Raw genomic sequence first — 20,832 nt, 5'->3', positions numbered from 1 at the left:
TTAGTAAAAATACTTTCAAGTACTACTTTAGTCTTTTTTTTTTTGGTATCTATAGTTTACTATTATTATTTGACAACTTTTACTTCACTACATTCCTAAAGAAAGTACTGTACTTTTTACTCCATACATTTTCCCTGACACCTAAAAAAGTACTCGTTACATTTTGAATGCTTAGCAGGACAGGAAAATGGTCCAATTCAAGCACTTGTCAAAAGAACATCCCTGGTCATCTACTGCCTCGTAAATTATGTCTGAGTGTTGTTGTGTGCCCCTGGCTATCCGTAAATAAAAAATTTAAAAAAACAGAAAATGGTGCCATCTGGTTTGCTTAATATAAGATATTGAAATGTTGATACTTAAGTACATTTTATCAATTACATTTACTTTTGATACTTAAGTATATTTAAAACAATACTTTTACTCAAGTAGTAATTTACTGGGTGACTTTCACTTGAGAAATGTTCTATTAAACGCTTCTTTACTTTTACTAAAGTATGACAATTGGGTACTTTTTCCACCACTGTAATTGAGTGCAGGAAATGCAGAAATGATAAGTGCTGAAATTTGAAGTTGAATTGAACAGTATAAAACAATCAGAATGGAGAAAGTCTAATTAATCACTTAGAATGTATGTGTTGCCATCCTAGGATCACTCACTACTCAAAGCAAATGTAGAACTTTTATTATTCAAAAACTAAAAATACTGTCATAGTCTTTTAATTTTTTTTATAAATACCGTGATATATTTTGCCCATCTCGCCCAGCCCTATAACAAACCAAATCCAACTGTATTCTCCTCTCTCTGGGTACAGCCAAGTGATAGGTTAGTGTTATTTACAGAGGTGGTTGAGATGGTGAGAACTACATCATCAGTGGTCTGCTATTGTTTCTCTGGAGCAGCTCAGCAATGACAATGAAGTGAACCAACTCATTCACGAGAGCGAGAACAAGAGAGCTATAGAGAGAGAGCGCGAGCGAGCTACAGAGAGAGAGAGAGAGAGCGCGCTACAGAGAGAGAGAGAGAGAGCGCGAGCGAGCTATAGAGAGAGAGAGAGCGCGAGCGAGCGAGCTATAGAGAGAGAGAGAGAGAGCGCGAGCGAGCTATAGAGAGAGAGAGAGAGAGCGCGAGCGAGCGAGCTATAGAGAGAGAGAGAGAGAGCGCGAGCGAGCGAGCTATAGAGAGAGAGAGAGAGAGCGCGAGCGAGCGAGCTATAGAGAGAGAGAGAGAGAGCGAGCGAGCGAGCTATAGAGAGAGAGAGAGAGAGCGAGCGAGCTATAGAGAGAGAGAGAGAGAGAGAGAGCGAGCTATAGAGAGAGAGAGAGAGAGAGAGAGCGAGCTATAGAGAGAGAGAGAGAGAGAGAGCGCGCGAGCGAGCTATAGAGAGAGAGAGAGCGCGAGCGAGCGAGCTATAGAGAGAGAGAGAGCGCGAGCGAGCGAGCTATAGAGAGAGAGAGAGAGAGCGCGAGCGAGCTATAGAGAGAGAGAGAGAGAGAGCGCGAGCGAGCGAGCTATAGAGAGAGAGAGAGAGCGCGAGCGAGCGAGCTATAGAGAGAGAGAGAGAGAGCGCGAGCGAGCGAGCTATAGAGAGAGAGAGAGAGAGCGCGAGCGAGCGAGCTATAGAGAGAGAGAGAGAGAGCGCGAGCGAGCGAGCTATAGAGAGAGAGAGAGAGCGCGAGCGAGCTATAGAGAGAGAGAGAGAGAAAGCGAGCGAGCTATAGAGAGAGAGAGAGAGAGCGAGCGAGCTATAGAGAGAGAGAGAGAGAGAGAGCGAGCGAGCTATAGAGAGAGAGAGAGAGAGAGCGCGCGAGCGAGCTATAGAGAGAGAGAGAGCGCGCGAGCGAGCTATAGAGAGAGAGAGAGCGCGCGAGCGAGCTATAGAGAGAGAGAGCGCGCGAGCGAGCTATAGAGAGAGAGAGAGAGAGAGAGAGAGAGCGCGAGCGAGCTATAGAGAGAGAGAGAGCGCGAGCGAGCTATAGAGAGAGAGCGAGCTGTAGAGAGAGCGAGCGAGCGAGCTCTAGAGAGAGAGAGCGAGCTGTAGAGAGAGCGAGCGAGCGAGCTCTAGAGAGAGAGAGCAAGCTGTAGAGAGAGCGAGCGAGCGAGCTCTAGAGAGAGAGAGCAAGCGAGCTATAGAGAGAGCGAGCGAGCGAGCTATAGAGAGAGCGAGCGAGCGAGCTATAGAGAGAGCGAGCGAGCGAGCTATAGAGAGAGCGAGCGAGCGAGCTATAGAGAGAGCGAGCGAGCGAGCTATAGCACGTTAAGGACTGACCATGAGAAACAAGAATCTCTGGTCTGATGAAACCAAGACTGAATGCCAAGCGTCACGTCTGGAGAAAACCTGTTACCATCCCTACGGTGAAGCATGGTGGTCATCATGCTGTGGGGATTTTGTTCAGCGGCAGGGACTGGGAGACTAGTCAGGATCGAGAGAAAGATGAACGAAGCAAAGTACAGAGAGATCCTTGATGGAAACCTGCTCCAGAGCGCCCAGGACCTCAGACTGGGGCGAAGGTTCACCTTCCAACAGGACAACGACCCTAAGCACACAGCCAAGACAACGGAGGAGTGGCTTCGGGACAAGTCTCTGAATGTCCTTGAGTGTCCCTGCTAGAGCGCAGGACTAGAAACCCATCCCACATCTCTGGAGAGACCTGAAAATGGCTGTGCAGCGATGCTCCCTATCCAACATGACAGAGCTTGAGAAGATCTGCAGAGAAGAATGAAGAACTCCCCAAATACAGGTGTACCAAGCTTGTAGCGTCATACCCAAGACTAGAGGCTGTAATCGCTGCCAAAGTACTGCGTAAAGGGTTTGGATACTTATGTAAATGTGATGTTTTTTTATTTTTAATACATTTGCAAAAAATATATAACATTTTGCTTTGTCATTATAGGGTAGTGTGGGTAGATTGATGAGGGGGGGGGACTATTTAATCAATTTAAGGCTGTAACGTAACAAAATATGGAAAAAGTCAAGGGGTGTCAATATTTTCCCGAATGCACTGCATTTCCACACACTGGTCCCAGCCTAACACAACCCTCTGAGAACAAATTGGATATCTATCCATCATCATTGCTCAAACTCACAATTAGACAATTAGATTACATTATGTACATTTGTCATAAAACAATCTGATGCTAGTAGGCTTATTCATAAGCAATACATGAAATGAGTTTGATCTTGATCTTGCTTTGATTGAAACTCCTCTGGATCCAGGTAGTTTCCAATGAACGGAAAATCTGGAAAGCGTACACTCCCTCATGAAACAGTGCTAAATTCATCCAGAAAACTTCTGACTGATATGCACAGACAGTTTTTTCTCAAAGCAGAGCAGGTAGCTAGCCCGGCAATAATAAAATGACAGTGATGGGCTTGGCTTTTCTCTAGAAACCACAGCAGCAAACATGCAGCGAGCCAGGCTCTAATAATGGACAGAAGCCTCAGTATATAACTTCATGGCGTTCCGTAATGACTGGTGAAGCAGTCATGCCTTACTGCCTAATCTTGTGTATTATATTAAAACTAAGACAGAATAATAACCCAACCACCATGGTTGGAAAATGCTTACTTCCGAGCCAAACTGAGCTAGAACAGATTACTGTTTTCTCAACAGCATTCCATTCAAAACAGGCATGAAAAAAAATGACTTTCTAAAATCCATAACAGAGTCCGCATCATTGAACCACCTCTGAATCCCAAGACATGGTGTGCAGTGAAGGAGCCTAAACTAGAGGTCGACCGATTATGATTTTTCAACGCCGATACCGATTATTGGAGGACCAAAAAAGCCGATACCGATTAATCAGCCAATTTTTTAAAAATGTATTTGTAATAATGACAATTACAACAATATTGAATGAACACTTATTTTAAACTTAATAGAATACATCAAAATCAATTTAGTCTCAAATAAATAATGAAACATGTTCAATTTGGTTTAAATAATGCAAAAACAAAGTGTTGGAGAAGAAAGTAAAAGTGCAATATGGGCTATGTAAGAAAGCTAACGTTTAAGTTCCTTGCTCAGAACATGAGAACATATGAAAGCTGGTGGTTCCTTTTAACATGAGTCTTCAATATTCCCAGGTAAGAAGTTTTAGGTTGTAGTTATTATAGGACTATTTCTCTCTATACGATTTTGTAATTCATATACCTTTTGACTATTGGATGTTCTTATAGGCACTTTAGTATTGCCAGTGTAACAGTATAGCTTCCGTCCCTCTCCTCGCTCCTACCTGGGCTCGAACCAGGAACACATCGACAACAGCCACCCTCGAAGCAGCGTTACCCATCGCTCCACAAAAGCCGCGGCCTTTGCAGAGAAAGGGGAACAACTATTTCAAGTCTCAGAGCGAGTGACGTTTGAAACGCTATTAGCGCGCACCCCGCTAACTAGCTAGCCATTTCACATCGGTTACACCAGCCTAATCTCGGGAGTTGATAGGCTTGAAGTCATAAACAGCTCAATGCTTGAAGCACAGTGAAGAGCTGCTGGCAAAACGCACAAAAGTGCTGTTTGAATGAATGCTTACGAGCCTGCTGGTGCCTACCATAGCTCAGTCAGACTGCTTTATCAAATCATAGACTTAATTATAACATAATAACACACAAATACGAGCCTTAGGTCATTAATATGGTCAAATCCGGAAACTATCATCTCGAAAACAAAACGTTTATTCTTTCAGTGAAATACGGAACCGTTCCGTATTTTATCTAACGGGTGCCATCCATAAGTCTAAATATTCCTGTTACATTGCACAACCTTCAATGTTATGTCATAATTACGTAAAATTCTGGCAAATTAGTTCGCAATGAGCCAGGAGGCCCAAACTGTTGCATATACCCTGACTGCGTGCAATGAACGCAAGAGAAATGACACAATTTCACCTGGTTAATATTGCCTGCTAACCTGGATTTATTTTAACTAAATATGCAGGTTTAAAAATATATACTTCTGTGTATTGATTTTAAGAAAGGCATTGATTTTTATGGTTAGGTACAGTCGTGCAACGATAGTGCTTTTTTCGCAAATGCGCTTTTGTTAAATCATCCCCCGTTTGGCGAAGTTGGCTGTCTTTGTTAGGAAGAAAGTCTTCACACAGTTCGCAACGAGCCACGCGGCCGTAACTGCTGCATATACCCTGACTATGTTGTAAGAGAAGTGACACATTTTCCCTAGTTAAAAGAAATTCATGTTAGCAGGCAATATTAACTTATGCAGGTTTAAAAATATATACTTGTGTATTGATTTTAAGAAAGGCATTGATGTTTATGGTTAGGTACACCTTGGAGCAACGACAGTCCTTTTTCGCGAATGCGCACCGCATCGATTATATGCAATGCAGGACACGCTAGATAAACTAGTAATATCATCAACCATGTGTAGTTAACTAGTGCTTATGATTGATTGTTTTTTAAAAGACAAGTTTAATGCTAGCTAGAAACTTACCTTGGCTTCTTACTGCATTTACGTAACAGGCAGGCTCCGTGGAGTGCAATGTAAAGCAGGTGGTTAGAGCATTAGACTAGTTAACCGTAAGGTTGCAAGATTGAATCCCCGAGCTGACAAGGTAAAAATCTGTCGTTCTGCCCCTGAACAAGGCAGTTAACCCACCGTTCCTAGGCCGTCATTGAAAATAAGAATGTGTTCCTAACTGACTTGCCTAGTTAAATAAAGGTGTAAAAAAACTAAAAAAACAGCCAAATCAGTGTCCAAAAATACAGATTTCCGATTGTTATGAAAACTTGAAATCGGCCCCAATTTTAAAAAAATGGGCCATTCCAATTAAATCGGTCGACCTCTAGACTAAACTGCCTGTAACTTCAGTCCAAGGAGGGGAAAAGTGGATGGTCATAAAACTAAAAAAGGTGTTACTACACCAGTGGTGGCCTACCACCTCCCACTAGGATGGCCCACCCTGGTCATCAGCACCTCACAGCCTGTTAAACCTCAGGCCACACAGCTGGCTCCTGTACGTGAAGCTTGAGGAGGCCTGTAGTCTTAACAGTATTTGAATGTTTGGTTTCTTAAATGTGATTTGTATTATCACTCATTGAGTGCATGTTGTTGCTCGACCACAAGACACTTGCGTTCAGCCTGCATGGTCAATATAGCACATGCAACAATGTTGATGACTACGATGCGGTTTCCACTTTGCTTCCAAATATAAATCCACAAGCTTTCTGTAATTACACTATTAGACTGTGTTTCTTACATCTGGCTAGCTAATAAATGTACTGAATCAGCGCAAAAGTAGCTCTACAGCCTGATACCAGTGAGGGTGGAGGCCTAAATCTACATGTTGTTTGTGCAACAGTATCTTCTAAATCAGAGGAATAGGTGAAGCATGACTATGTTAGCTACATGAAGCAGCTAAGAGAAAACATTTCATGTAACCAAAGATTATAGGGTCCCCTAGGAAACACTGACCAATACTTTAGTTACTTCCCTGTCACAATAACCCCTCCCTGGCATTTTCATTCATTGTCATGTCAAACACTGTATTGTGTTCGTGCCCACTATTACTGCTATAGAATTAGAATAATCATAATTTTTCCATGATTCCAATCGTTCACTCAAGTGTTTTAATTTAAAATCACAAGTCAAATTGCAAAATTTGGTTAAAAATAAAGCCTAGATTTTTTTTGCCCATATCGTGCAGCCCCATGTGGCAGTGTGGAAATTATCTCAAATGAGTGCAGGAAATGCAGAACTTGATAAAAATGCAGAAAATTATTTTTGGATTAAGTTTATTTAAACAGTATAAAACAAATCAAAATAGAGAGCGACCCATTGAAATCACTTAGAATGTATGTGGTGCCACCCTAGGGTCACACACTACAAAGCAAAATGTAGAACTTGCATTATTCCAAAAACGTAAAATACAGTGACATTATATTTTGTCCAGCCTTTAAATCAGAATCATTGTAATCATTTAGACAGTAGGATCAAACCATGCATGGATGAATTAACTAATGGCTTCTTATCATTCATACAAATCACAACTACAGGGCTACATCAGGATTATGTGCCTAGTGAAAACCAATGGAACACTTAGATACTCTTCTTGTTTCACTCATGATCCTTTCAGGTTTGCATGAAAATTGAGTGCGTGTGCATGTGTTATTTAATTTCAATGTAAATACCCAGTGGCCTTTTGGGTCATGGCGTAAAGGACCACTTGGCTGAACAAAGCTGCATGTGTGGGGATCTTGCTAAGCCAAGTAAATGTTTATCTTTCATTTAATCTTGTTGTTTTACTGCATGGTGGACCTTTGAAAGAACAGGTTGGTGTGGTAAAATAAAGTGTTTTCTGGAGGAGCGGCTCATTCCCCTTGAATCTATCCAGCCAATAACTCTACCACATTGCCCACAAGCTGGGGAGCTGATTCAACTCCCCATTTAGTCATAGCCCACTGTTGTCTTTTGTGACTTGTAGATCTGATAATGGTAATCGAGGAAAATGGCTGAAGATTAAAATCACCACCATCCCAAATACTGGCCTAGGTACTCCTGCGCCCGTACTCATAAGGCATCTCAGAGTAGACGTGCTGATCTAGGATCAGGTTCCCCTGTTCATATGTTATTGTGATCCAAAGGCAACACTGATCCTAGATCAGCACTCCTACTCTGAGATGGCTTAAGAATACAGGCACAGTCCAGCACTAAATATTATGTGCCATTCCTCATCCAGTATCAACAGCAATAGTCCATCTAGAGCCCTCAAACTCAACTCTGGACCTCAAAACCATTTCCACTGCATTTTTTCATTGTTACCCTGTAATCAGGGACTGATTTAGACCTGGGACACCAGGTGGATGCAATTCATCATCAGGTAGAACAGAAAACCACCAGGCTCCGGACCTCGGAGGGTCCAGTTGAATACCCCTGGTCTAGAGTATGTTTCTATTACATAAAGTGCCTTTAGAAAGTATTCATACCCCTTGACGGGTCCCAAGGGCCGAGTTTAGGAAACCCTGTGATACAATCTGAATTCAAAATGTATTAAATAGATTTCCCCCCCCCCCCCTCACACATTTACACGCAATACCCCATAATGACAAAGTGAAAACATGTTTAGACATTTTGCAAATGTATTGAAAATGAAATACAGAAATCTAATTTACATAAGTTGTCACACCCCTTTGCTATGACACTCCAAATTAAGTAGAGGTGCATCCAATTTCTTTTGATCAACCTTGAGACATCACTCCAACTTGCCAATTCAATTGTTTGGACATGATTTAAAAAGAAACACCGGTCTATATAATGTTCCCACAGTTGACAGTGCATGTCAGAGCAGAAACTATATCATGAAGTCGAAGGAACTGTCCGTAGATCTCCGAGATAGAATTGTGATGAGGCATATATCTGGGGAAGGGTATAAAACAATTTCTAGAGTGTTCTAGAGCTGGACATCCAACCAAATGGAGCAATCGGACAAGAAGGACTTTGGTCAGGGAGATGACCACGAACCCAATGACTAATCTGACAGAACTACAGAGTTCCTTGACTAAAATGGGATAACCTGCCAGAAGGACAACAGTCTCTACAGCACTTCACCAATCTGGGCTTTATCGGACAGTGGCCAGATGGAAGCCAGTCCTGAGCAATAGAACATTACAGTCAAGACACGCAGGTTGAAATATCAAAAACAGACATTGAACAAACTATATTAACTTGGGGACAGGTCGAAAAGCATTAAATGTTTAGCTAGCTAGCTTGCTGTTGCTAGCTAATTTGTCCTGGGATATAAACATTAGGTTGTTATTTTACCTGAAATGCATAAGGTCTTCTACTCTGACAATTAATCCATGGATAAAATGGTAAACCGAGTTTGTTTCTAGTAATCTCTCCTCCATCAGGCTTCTTCTTTGGACTTTATATGGAGGTTGGCAACCAACTTTAAAGGTGCATTACCACCACCAACTGGGCTGGAGTGTGGACCTCAGTTCAGCTTTCAATCACCCACGTGGGTATATGCTCCTGAAAACCAATGAGGAGATGGGAGAAGCGGGACTTGCATCACGTCAAGCATAGAACCAAGATCTACTTTAGCGCCAGGCTACGCAGATGCGCGTGAGCAGTGTGGATGCAATGATTGAATAACATGTATATATTTATTTTGCAGCAGGCGATGTGGTCAGCATGTTAGAGTGGGGCACAGAATTCCATTGCAACAGGACAATGACCCAAACATACAGCCAAAGCGTCACTAACATGGCTTCAGAACAAGAATGTGAAAGTCCTTGAGTGGCACAGCCAAAGCCCAGACTTGAATCCCATTGCAAATCTGTGGAAAGACTTGAAGATTGCTGTTCACCACCGCTCCCTATCTAACTTAAGAGCTTGATAACATCTGCGAGGAAGAATATCCCCAAATCCAGATGTGCAAAACTAATACACCCAAGATGACTCAAAGCTGTAATCGCAGCCAAAGGTGCTTCTACAAAAGTATTAACTCAGGGGTGTGAATACTTATGTAAATGAGATCTGCATTTATTTATCATAACATTTACAAACATCTTTTCACTTTGTCATTATGGGCTATTGTGTGTAGATGGGTGAGATAAACATGTTTTTTTTTTTTTATCCTTTTAGAATTCAGGCTGTAACAAAAATGTGGAATAATTCAAGGGGCATGAATACTTTGAAGACACTGTAGCACAAAGTTATAAAGATAGATAACTCAAGCCTCCTTGCCTGCAGTGATGCATGTCTGCTCTGTATACCAGCTAGGCTAAGGCAAAGACATGTTAATGTTCTATTCAAATGTGTTTCCCTACCAAACATTAACATTTACCTTAGGGGAAGGGAATTGATGTTCACTTCATAAAAACAAGCCTGTTGATCACATACATCTTTATTTGACTGCATTAGGGTCTTTCTATAAACTAGGGTAGCAGTGTTGATTTCCTACAGATGTTCATACTGCAAGTCATTGATAATAATGGTGAAGCCAACTTGTGTATTATCAATACCTTAAAAATCATTCAGGGTGGGTGGCAAGTGTCATACAGAATCTCAAAAACTGAGATGTAGTAGTGACTGACTTTTCAAGCTATTTTCAACCCTGACTATGGCATTTCCTCAGTCGTGGTGAAATGGAGTGACAGACAGGTTTGACGTGTGGCAGTGGTCTGGACTCGGTGGTCTCATGTTACACAGAGCAGGTGGTTAGTCAACAAAACAAAGACGGAATGACCGGTTCAGATGGTCTGACAGGGACAGGAGGATTAAGATCAATGTATGAAGCGTTTGGTTTGGGCCATGACAGACAGCCACTTCTGGACCATTCAGAGAAACCGCCCCAATAAAGAGGGACTAATCCGTTATGCTGAAACCGAACTAAGTCTGACTAGCAAGTGATATGAGAAACGTTGAGCCCTGTCAGGACAACCTTAACCATTTTAGCCTAGATTGGAATCTTTCTAACTAACCTGTCTGAGTAAATTGAAGAGAGCTGAAAACATGCTGAGTACTACAACCTTGAATGCAGACTGCAATGTACTGTAGAAAGAATCAGACATGGCATTGGCAGATATTGATTGAGTAAGGGGAACTTCGTACATGTACAGTAGAATGACAGAAAATACTTTAAACTGAAGATCAATGTATGCTGCAACAGGTTGTGTGTGTACCCGCAAAACACCAGTCTCAACATCAACAGTGAAGAGGCGACTCTGGGATGCTGTTCTTCTGGCAGAGTTGCAAAGAAAAAGCCATATCTCAGACTGGTCAATAAAAATAAAAGATTAAGATGGGCAAAAGAACACCGACACTGGACAGAGGAAGGCCAATAAGGCCAGCATGCCGGAGTCGCCTCTTCACTGTTGACGTTGAGATTGGTGTGTTATGGGTACTATTTAATGAAGCTTCCAGTTGAGGACTTGTGAGGCGTCTGTTTCTCAAACTAGACACTAATGTACTTGTCCTCTTCCTCAGTTGTGCACCGGGGCCTCCCACTCTTTATATTTTGTGAAGGGAGTAGTACACAGTGTTGTACGAGATCTTCAGTTTCTCGCGTGGAATAGCCTTCATTTCTCAGAAGAAGAATAGATTGACGAGTTTCAGAAGAAAGTTTTGTTTCTGGCCATTTTGAGCCTGTAATAGAACAATTGCAAAAGGATTTTCTAATGATCAATTAACCTTTTAAAATGATCAACTTGGATTAGCTAACAAAACATGCCATTGTCAGGAGTGATGGTTGCTGATAAAATGGGCCTCTGTACGCCTATGTAGATATTCCATAAAAATTCTGCAGTTTACGGCTACAATAGTAATTTACAACATTAACAATATCTACACTGTATTTCTGATCAATTTGACGTTATGTTAATGGCCCCAAAAAAATGTGGGGCGGCAGGTAGCCTAGTGGTTAGTGTGTTGGGCCAGTAACCCAAAGGTTGCTAGATCAAATCCCCGAGCTGACAAGGTAAAAATTGATGTTCTGCCCCTGAACAAGGCAGTTAATTCACTGTTCCTAGGCCATCATTGTAAATAAGAATGTTCTTTACTGACTTGCCTAGATAAATAAAGGTTAAATAAAAAAATGTAATTGTGCTTTTCTTTAAAAAACAACGACATTTCAAAGTGACCCCAAACTTTTGAAAGGTTGTGTATGTCAGAGCAAAAGAGACAGGATTGTGTCGAGGCACAGATCTGGGAAGGGTACCAAAAATGTTTTGCAGCATTGAAGGTCCCCAAGAACACAGTGGCCTCCATCATTATTAAATGGAAGAAATTTGGAACCACCAAGACTCTTCCTAGAGCTGGCCACCCAGCCAAACTGCAATCAGGGGGGTGCCTTGGTCAGGGTGGAGGCCAAGAACCCAATCAGGGCTTTATGGTAAAGTGGTCAGACGGAAGCCACTCATCAGTAAAAGGCACATGACAGCCTACTTGGAGTTCGCCAAAAGGCACCTAAAGGACTCAGACCATGAGAAGCAAGATTCTCTGGTCTGGTGAAACCAAGATTAAACTCTTTGGCCTGAATGCCAAGCATCACATCTGGAGGAAACCTGGCAGCATCCCTAGGGTGAAGCATGGTGGTGGCAGCATCATCATGCTGTGGGGATGTTTTTCAGTGGCAGGGACTGGGAGACTAGTCAGGATCGAGGGAAAGATGAGCAGTGCAGAGTTCAGAGAGGTCCTTGATGGAAACCTGCTCCAGAGCGCTCAGGACCTCAGACTGGGGCGAAGGTTCACCTTCCAATAAGACAACGACCCTAAGCACTGTTGTGTCTTTGGCTATGCCGGATTAAGTGATATGACATGGTATTCTATAAATTCCTTTCTCTGTAATTAATATTACCTGATTGAGCTAATCATGTAAATGTAATTAACTAGAAAGTCGGGCACCACGAAAGAGTGTTTATAGAGCTGTTAACTTCCGAATAAACTCTTAAAGACCGAGTAGTATTTTACATTAATAGCAGTCAATATTAATCGTCATCTTATTTCAGTCTCATCTGAAAGTTGTAAATTCTTGGTTATCTTCATGAACCCTGGCTAACAAGTTGAATCAGCAATACAAAGTTGGGTTTAATTATTTATTTACTAAATACCTAACTAATCACACAGAATTACATATACACAGAATGTATCATACCTTGATTACAAATGATATCATAAAGGAAAACGTCCCTAGCGGACGGAACAGATATGACAGCTGGTTACACAAAGAAAAGGGGGTTGGGTTTGAGTGAAAGAGCGGGAAGACTGGGAACAAAGGGAGAGGTTATGCTATCGTAAATACAGTGTCTTATGCATTCTAAATTACCGCCCATTTGGAAAAGGAAAATGCAATAAATATTTACCCTGATCGGTGCGTCGGTAGGTTGGTCGTAGATGCTGGCCGTGTTGGCCAACAGAGATCTTCCTGTCCTCGGAAGAATGTCTGGTGGTAAATTGGATTCGTTGTAGTATTGTCGTTGTGTGTTAGACTGGATAAGTCGTCCGTCCTTTCCTAGCCCACGTTTACAGCTGCTGTTGCTAACTCAACGGCTAGGATGTCTCACTTCTTAGTGAATAAGAGTTCAAAGTTTATACCATTCACAACCAAAGCTCACGCTGAGGTTGGCTTAGTTCTGTAGTTGACATGTTAGTCCTTTTCAACGTATGGACCGTCGTCCTATCGTCCTCGGAACAGATAGTTACATTTTCGTCAAGGGCTTATATGGTGGAGGGAGAGAAGGGTGTGTTTCATAGTTTATAACCCATGTCTCTTCACAGGGGCGGGCCACTGATTGAGCAGAGCTCTAACTTTATGAAAACCCAAATCTCTCATTTGGAAGCTAAAATTACATTTAATCTTTTCACAAATAGTGTCATATTTAAACATTTAAATTGCACAACAATTCCATGTGAATCTGATAACTAGAATGTGTAGACTTCCCCAGATACAGTTTATGTCGTCCTGTCATCAGTCATGTCTCAGATGACAACCGAACTGACATCATATTCATTAAGTACCAACGCATATTTTCAACTGGTTCTATTACAGAAATATGGTTCCTTTCCCCCACTTGTTTGATGTTCCCAGACTCTCTATGTTTAACAAAGGCTATTCAAGAGTCCTTCAGTAGAGTCGAGAGAGGGGAGAAAGGTATTTATGAGGGGGTCATAAACCTTACCCACAGGCCAACGTCATAACAGCACACCGCCAAGACAACGCTGGAGTGGCTTCAGGACAAGTCTCTGAATGTCCTTGAGTGGCCCTGCTAGAGCGCTCAGGACTTGAACCCGATCGAACATCACTGGAGAGACCTGAGACTAGCTGTGCCTCGAAGTTCCCCATCCAACCTGACAGAGCTTGAGAGGATCTGCAGAGAACAATGGGAGAAACTCGCCAAATACAGGTGTGCCTGTATTTGTAATACATCTGCAAAAATGTCTAGAAACCTGTTGTTGCTTTGTCATTATGGGGTATTGTGCGTAGATTGATGAGGGAAAAAAACGATTGAATCAATTTTAGCATAAGACTAACGTAACAAAATATGGGAAAAGTGGTCTGAATAATGTATTTCCTCACTGAAGCACTTATTTTAAACAAGACTGATGACGCTGGTGGAAGAGAAACTGCAGGCGAGAGAAAGACCGTGAACAGAACAGCTATAGGGTCTGGAGACAGAGTGGAAAACATTCAGGAAGGAGCTTGCCAAAAGCAAACAGCTGGACACATCTGCGGTCACCGAGTTACCGCATTTGGAGAGAAAGAAGAGAAAAAGGGGGTTCTGGAAGAGGAGCAGGCCCTTGAGTGTAAGTGCTAGTGTAAATAAAATACCCTTTCTTTTGTTTGTCTGTGAGAAACCTGTCATTGCTGGGACAGCTAAAGGGCCTCTCTCTCGCCCCCCTCTCCATTAGAGAGCCATAGAGTGTCTTCTGCAGCCCAGGGAGACAGCAGGCAGGCAAGCTAATTGACAAATGCTTTCCTTTGTTTTACTGTGGCTGAGTAGCAGGGCCTATGGGCTGGTTCTGGCACCGCTGTGGAGGGACAGACAGCCACCCGCTGGAGTGTGGCACAACACAGGGTCTGAGGCACAGCCCCCCACTAACCAACTGTCTGTATGCCAAAACAAGGGCTAGTGTGTAGGTCAGCAGCACAGCATGTCCTCCATCTCATTACTGGTTCATTTGGTTGAACTGTAGTTGTTCAACCATACTGGTCCATGGAAATCACAAAGGGAACAGTAAACTGAACTCAAAGGAGGCAAAACCAAAACCTCTCCACCAACCTACTGTCCGACATGTGGATTGTTTCTGTTGGGCTCAAATATTTCTGATGGTGTGCACCAAACAATGCTGTTCACTTGTGTGTTTGACATTTTGCCTGAAACATCAAGTCTTTATAAAACAGGGGGCCTTTGTTGCTTGTGGCCTCAACTTTGACAAAAAGATGCAACCTACACAACAACATGCCAGCAGTGGGGTGGAGGTAAACGGCTCTTAACAAAGACCGGGTGGAGGAAGGACCTAGGCCAGGGACTCACATGTGTGGGCTGAGCTCGTAGAAGTTCCTGTTGCGATACTCCTCCACCTTCTCTGGTGTGAAGATAGGCAGAGACCTGTATGGGTTCATGGAGATCACCACACTGCCGATGTATGTCTGCAGAGAGAAAAAACAAGACATCAGGGTATGATATGCAGTAAGTAGTAGTGTTTAGACATTTGTGACAGTAGAGATCACCACAATACTGATGTGTTGGTGAGTGAGTGACTGAGTGACAGAGAGAGAAAGACGAGAGGGACTTCAGAAGCAGAAGTGACCGTAAAGTGTAAGAGTGAGAAAGAACAAGAGTTGATTGCCATCAGGGTGTTTAGCTAGATTCCTCAAGTGGTGTAGGAGATAGAGTAATGTTCAGAGAGTAATGTTCAGAGAGTAATGTTCAGAGAGTAATGTTCAGAGAGTAATGTTCAGAGAGTAATGTTCAGAGAGTAATGTTCAGAGAGTAATGTTCAGAGAGTAATGTTCAGAGAGTTTCAATCTCAGGTTGGGAATACTGCTGTGGTGTCTGAAAGTGATAACATGTTCAGATCTGCTCTCAGGGAAGCACTGAGGTGAGAGGAGTTTAATTTCTGCCTCCCTCAGCTCTTCCCAGCTGGGAATTCCATCATGTTGCGTTTAATTAGGCATGCTGAAACCGGAGTGGAGGAAGCACAGAGACAAGCGACATAAAAGCTAAGGAAATATGTGTGGAATCCTGGGACGCGGTGGTAGGAGAACAACGCTTTGAGCAGTGGATGGGCAACAAAGGTTAAGTTGCCACAGAGGTGTCTGGTAGATGGATGAATGTAGGGGCAGAGGGTGGTGGGGGAAATTACTGTTTATATGAATGGACAAAGCAATCGATCACGACACTATTCATTCCTATGTGTACACTCAACAGCGCATTGAAACCATATGAAGTCTGTTAAGATGGTGTCTCATGGAGACATAACATGCGCAGTTTGAACTACTCCAGGAAGTGACTTTGCAGGCAAGGTAAGTGCTGCCCCCTCATTGAGTATCTCAAGTTGAAGGCCGACCAGGGTACTGCAGGCTGCCATTAGCAACTTAATTATCCGTATAACTTTTTCTGTGTGATTTTAAAATAAAATCAGTTCAAGGACATTCGTCAAATCAAATTTTTGGTTACATGAACAGAATACAACAGGTGTAGACTTGACCGTGAAACACTTACTTACGAGTCCATTCTCAACAATGCAGAGTTAAAAGAAAAATATTTTTTTTTTAAAACAAGGCTATTTGATGCAATTATTGGTACCGTGATTACATTAGATTTTTTATTTCCGCGAAGATAGCAATTTTTCCATTCACTATAATGGGGGGGATCCTGTTTTCTGCTAACAATGCCTGCAGTACTACGGTCGGTCTTGAACTTCCGTGGCTCCAAGGAGAGGGGGCAGTCGTTCTGAGACTTCTTCACCAATAGTGATGGCTGATATCAGACACTGAATTCAAGGAATTGGAACTGAGATTTAGTCGGAAGGAAAAATTGGTAAGCTTGGCAACATTAGCATAGCCGGTGCAATCTCTTGTGCTGTGTTTACGTGGTTTGAGGTAGATGGCAAACCGGATGTCATCGCTTTCAATGAGAGCACAACGGTAAATGCCGTCGAGGCTGGCGGCGAATGCCGTCAGTCGCCATGCCAGAGTTCAAATATTTAATATCTTTTGCCATAGCGTTGTTTTCTACCGGATGTTGGATTTGCACCGTTTGTTAAGTGAAATCACCATAGCAACATACCGTCGTGCTGGATTACTTTTGTCGTTACCGTCTTTCTAGCCTTGGTGTCCTTGCCGACTGGCATGAAGGTTTTTGCTTCCCTTGTCTAAATACAGCATTCTCCATGTACAGTAAATCTTATACCTTTACATTCCGATTCAGAAAAACATGAACTTGTGCACTTTGCAATTACTGCTCGGAGAATGTTAAGAATGATACATAACTACTTCATATTTGACATGTTCTGAGCTCCATGTCTTACTGCAGTGTGTGGGTGACAAAAGTTATTACTTTCTGAAAGAGCACCACGTAATCAGTCAAACATTACATTGACCACACTGCAATTTCAGTTGGTTCTAAACAACTCCTGATCCTCTTCACTTTCTCCTCTCTGTTATAATGGAAGTTATATAACACAATCAGAACACGAGAGCCAGACCTTCTCCATGGCAAGACCACAACCTACAGCCAAAAAGTACATGGGAGGCATAATTCACTTTGTGGAGAAGCTGAGGACAAAGACAAATGGAGTGTGCAAAATAAAAACACTGTAGGGTTGCTGTTAGATGGCCATCAGATGTGTACAGAGCCATTAAGGCAATGTTAAGGAGGCCAAAGGCCTTTTTAGTCTTAACAGGAAGATCTCTCTGGCCATTGATCTTATTAACTGAAAGCCAGAGTCAAAGTATGACCAACAATACTAGTAATCAGATGATAATAAATATGACTGTTAGTCCCATACAAGAGTGTGCAGTGGTGTCTCACAATCTCCCGCCTCACATACAAAAAAAAGGGGCAATTTCAAAGCTAACTCTTTAAAGTTCAGCATGAAAGTTAGGCAGTGATGAGTTAATTACAGAAACAATTAAAAAGTCTCCTTGCAGAACTTGTTAATTACAAGTCCAAAGAGGAAAATAAAATAGTTTCTCATTCCAAGCATCATAATCCAGACAGTCTAACAGTCTAATTAGATCTAATATATAAAAAGGCAATACCTTTAAGGGAATGTGTATAGTCAGAGGAAATGTCATGCCTAAATTTACATTAAAAATGTGTCTGTTAGGCTTGGCTCATCAAAACAGATGGATGACATCAGAAGGGATCATGGGCAAAATAAGGCTTGAAATGGTTAAAAGTTTGATATTTCCTACAGTAATGAGATAATTCCATCTAAATCCCAGGAACACAAAACCAAGGAGGGGATGTTGTGGGCAGGGTGTCATGTGACACTAGGGGTTGGCATGACAACTGGTAAGGGATGAAAAGACCAAGCAAGAAAGAAAATTGACAGCATAATAACAAGGGACACTGACCTGACGGGCCAGCTAGGGATTAGTAGCTAAATGTAGGCTGCAGCCAGCCAGACAGTCAGGCAGGTTAAACCACTCCTGGCTAGGCCACTAGTTGAGGAGGAAGGCCCCACCCAAATGTTATTATTACAGACTAAGACCAACCATATGCTTTAGACCCACCTCTATGTTACTGACTGACCACTCTGTATGTTTCCACTCCGTACTCAGCTGTTGCATTGCTGAAAATAACTTAGAGAATTAAGCTTTTTGTGCATATGGAACATTTCTGGGATATATTATTTCGGCTCATGAAACATGGGACCAACACTTTACATGTTGCGTTTAGATTTTTGTTCAGTGTATGAACTGTAACTCAGTAAAATCTTTCAAATCGTTGCGTTTAGATTTTTGTTCAGTGCAGTTTGACATCTCATTTGTTGAGAGTCAATACAACACATTCTGAATTTACAGCTTGTGACAGAGAAATTTGAGGAAAGCTAAGATGTCAAACACATATCCCCACAGGAAGCTGTATGAACTCAACTAGAATATCATGAAGCCGAGGGAGCCAGCCAATCACAGCTCAGTATGGTAACGACATTCTCTGGGCTCTGGCTTGGCACTGTCCTAGTCAGTAGTGGAGAGAACCAGAGCAATAATCATAAAGGCTGACGTCTGGATACGCTGACCCACAGAGATGTAGTGTTCCTGGGACCAGAGCCCTGAGCCAGCCTCTCTATTCCAGACACGGGTTCAAATATACAATTTGAAATAATTAAATTATCAACATCATGTCTTTGCTTAATTGATCTTACAAGACCAATAGAATAGTCCTAAAACTGCAAACCCTTACCATCTGGCACTCCAGGCAGGCAGGAGCAAAAGCGCAAAGTAATTGAAACATTTCAAATAGTATTTGAACCCAGGTCTGCTCCAATCATTCACTCCCCCTCAAGTGAAGCAGCCACAGAGCCAGCTCTCCAGAGTCATCCCTGGAGCTTTGGATGTTCTGCCTCATTTGAGACATCTACATTCTTCAGTGATGTGATTTATTTATTGGTAAACTCAGGGCTCTGTGGTGAGGTTGCTGTATCTGTGCCACTGTTTAAGGACTAAAATTAATAGGTTTAAGCACATAGCTAGCAGTGAGTTTAGTAACAATGAATTCTGTATCTGCAGAAGTAGACGGCTTGTCTGTTTGTCTAGGCTAAATGAAAGCATACACTTTTAGCGAAATTGAGGGAACAAAAATAAAGCTGAACCACAGCATTGAGACTAACTGGGTTTTGTCCCAGCAGCCTCACAGTCAAATATATTTGAATATTTGCATACATTCAAGCATCAAGTACATTTAATACACACACACATATTGAGTTTAAATGTATTTGGGTAAAGTGCATGTAAACTCAGTTTTTCACAATTCCTGAGATTTAATCCTAGTAAATATTCTGTTTTAGGTCAGTTTGGATCACTACTTTATTATAACAATGTGAAATTTCAGAATAATAGTAGTGTGATTTATTTCAGCTTTTATTTCTTTCATCACATTCCCAGTGGGTCAGAAGTTAACACATACTCAATTAGTATTTGGTAGCACTGCCTTTAAATTGTTTAACTTGGGTCAAACGTGTCAGGTAGCCTTCCACAAGCTTCCCACAATAAGTTGGGTGAATTTAGGCCCATTCCTCCTGACAGAGCTGGTGTAACTGAGTCAGGATTGTAGGCCTCCTTGCTCGCACACGCTTTTTGAGTTCTGCCCACAAATTGTCTATAGGATTGAGGTCAGGGCTTGTGATGGCCACTCCCATACCTTGACTTTGTCATCCTTAAGCCATTTTGCCACAACTTTGGAAGTATGCTTGGGGTCATTGTCCATTTGAAAGACCCATTTGCAACCAAGCTTGAACTTCCTGATTGATGTCTTGAGATGCTGCTTCAATATGTCTATATCATTTCCATCCTAATGATGCCATCTTTTGTGAAGTGCACCAGTCCCTCCTGCAGCAAAGCACCTCCACAACATGATGCTGCCACCCCCAGTTAACTTAGTGTATGTAAACTTCTGACCCACTGGAATTGGGACACAGTGAAATAATCTGTCTAAACAATTTTTGGAAAAATGACTTGTGTCACGCACAAAGTAGATGTCCTAACCGACTTGCGGAAACTATAGTTTGTTATAACACAAGACATTTGTGGAGTGGTTGAAAAACTAGTTTTAATGACTCCAACCTAAGTGTATGTAAACTTCCGACTTCAACTGTACATACTCATTCAAGGGTTTTTCTATATTTTTTTATATTATCTACATTGTAGAATAACAGTGAAGACATCAAACTGAAATAACACATATGGAATCATGTAGTAACCAAAAATAGTGTCAAACCAAAATATATTTTATATTCCTCAAAGTAGCCACCCTTTGCCTCGATGACAGCTTTGCACACTCTTGGCATGCTCTCAACCAACTTCATGAGGCAGTCACCTGGAATGCATTTCAATTCACTTCTAGTTCCTCCCAAACCCGGATCCGGGAGCACCCCCATCAGTAAAAAAGCTGACTAGCATAGCCTAGCATAGCGTCACAAGTAAATACTAGCATCTAAATATCATTAAATCACAAGTCCAAGACACCAGATGAAAGATACACATCTTGTGAATCCAGCCATCATTTCTGATTTTTAAAATGTTTTACAGGGAAGACACAATATGTAAATCTATTAGCTAACCACGTTAGCAAAAGACACCACTTTCTTACTCCACCATTTTTTTACTCCATCAGTAGCTATCACAAATTCGACCAAATAAAGATA

At 42.0% G+C, this 20,832-nt stretch overlaps 1 protein-coding gene across 1 annotated transcript in view; it reads right to left on the bottom strand.

The window, feature by feature from the left end:
• The window catches only part of LOC120063929 (unconventional myosin-Ib-like), a 123,242-nt gene that overhangs the window by 99,820 nt on the left and 2,590 nt on the right, over positions 1-20,832 (bottom strand). The window contains exon 2 of the mRNA XM_039014239.1: positions 14,991-15,106. Coding sequence (XP_038870167.1) covers positions 14,991-15,106 — 116 coding nt within the window. The remainder of the gene's footprint in view (positions 1-14,990; positions 15,107-20,832) is intronic.

The sequence above is a fragment of the Salvelinus namaycush genome, chromosome 19 (genome assembly GCF_016432855.1).
Source record: "Salvelinus namaycush isolate Seneca chromosome 19, SaNama_1.0, whole genome shotgun sequence".
Lineage (NCBI taxonomy): Eukaryota > Metazoa > Chordata > Actinopteri > Salmoniformes > Salmonidae > Salvelinus > Salvelinus namaycush.
The sequence above is the reverse complement of the archived record's forward strand: the minus strand, read 5'-3'. Positions and strand labels throughout refer to the sequence as shown.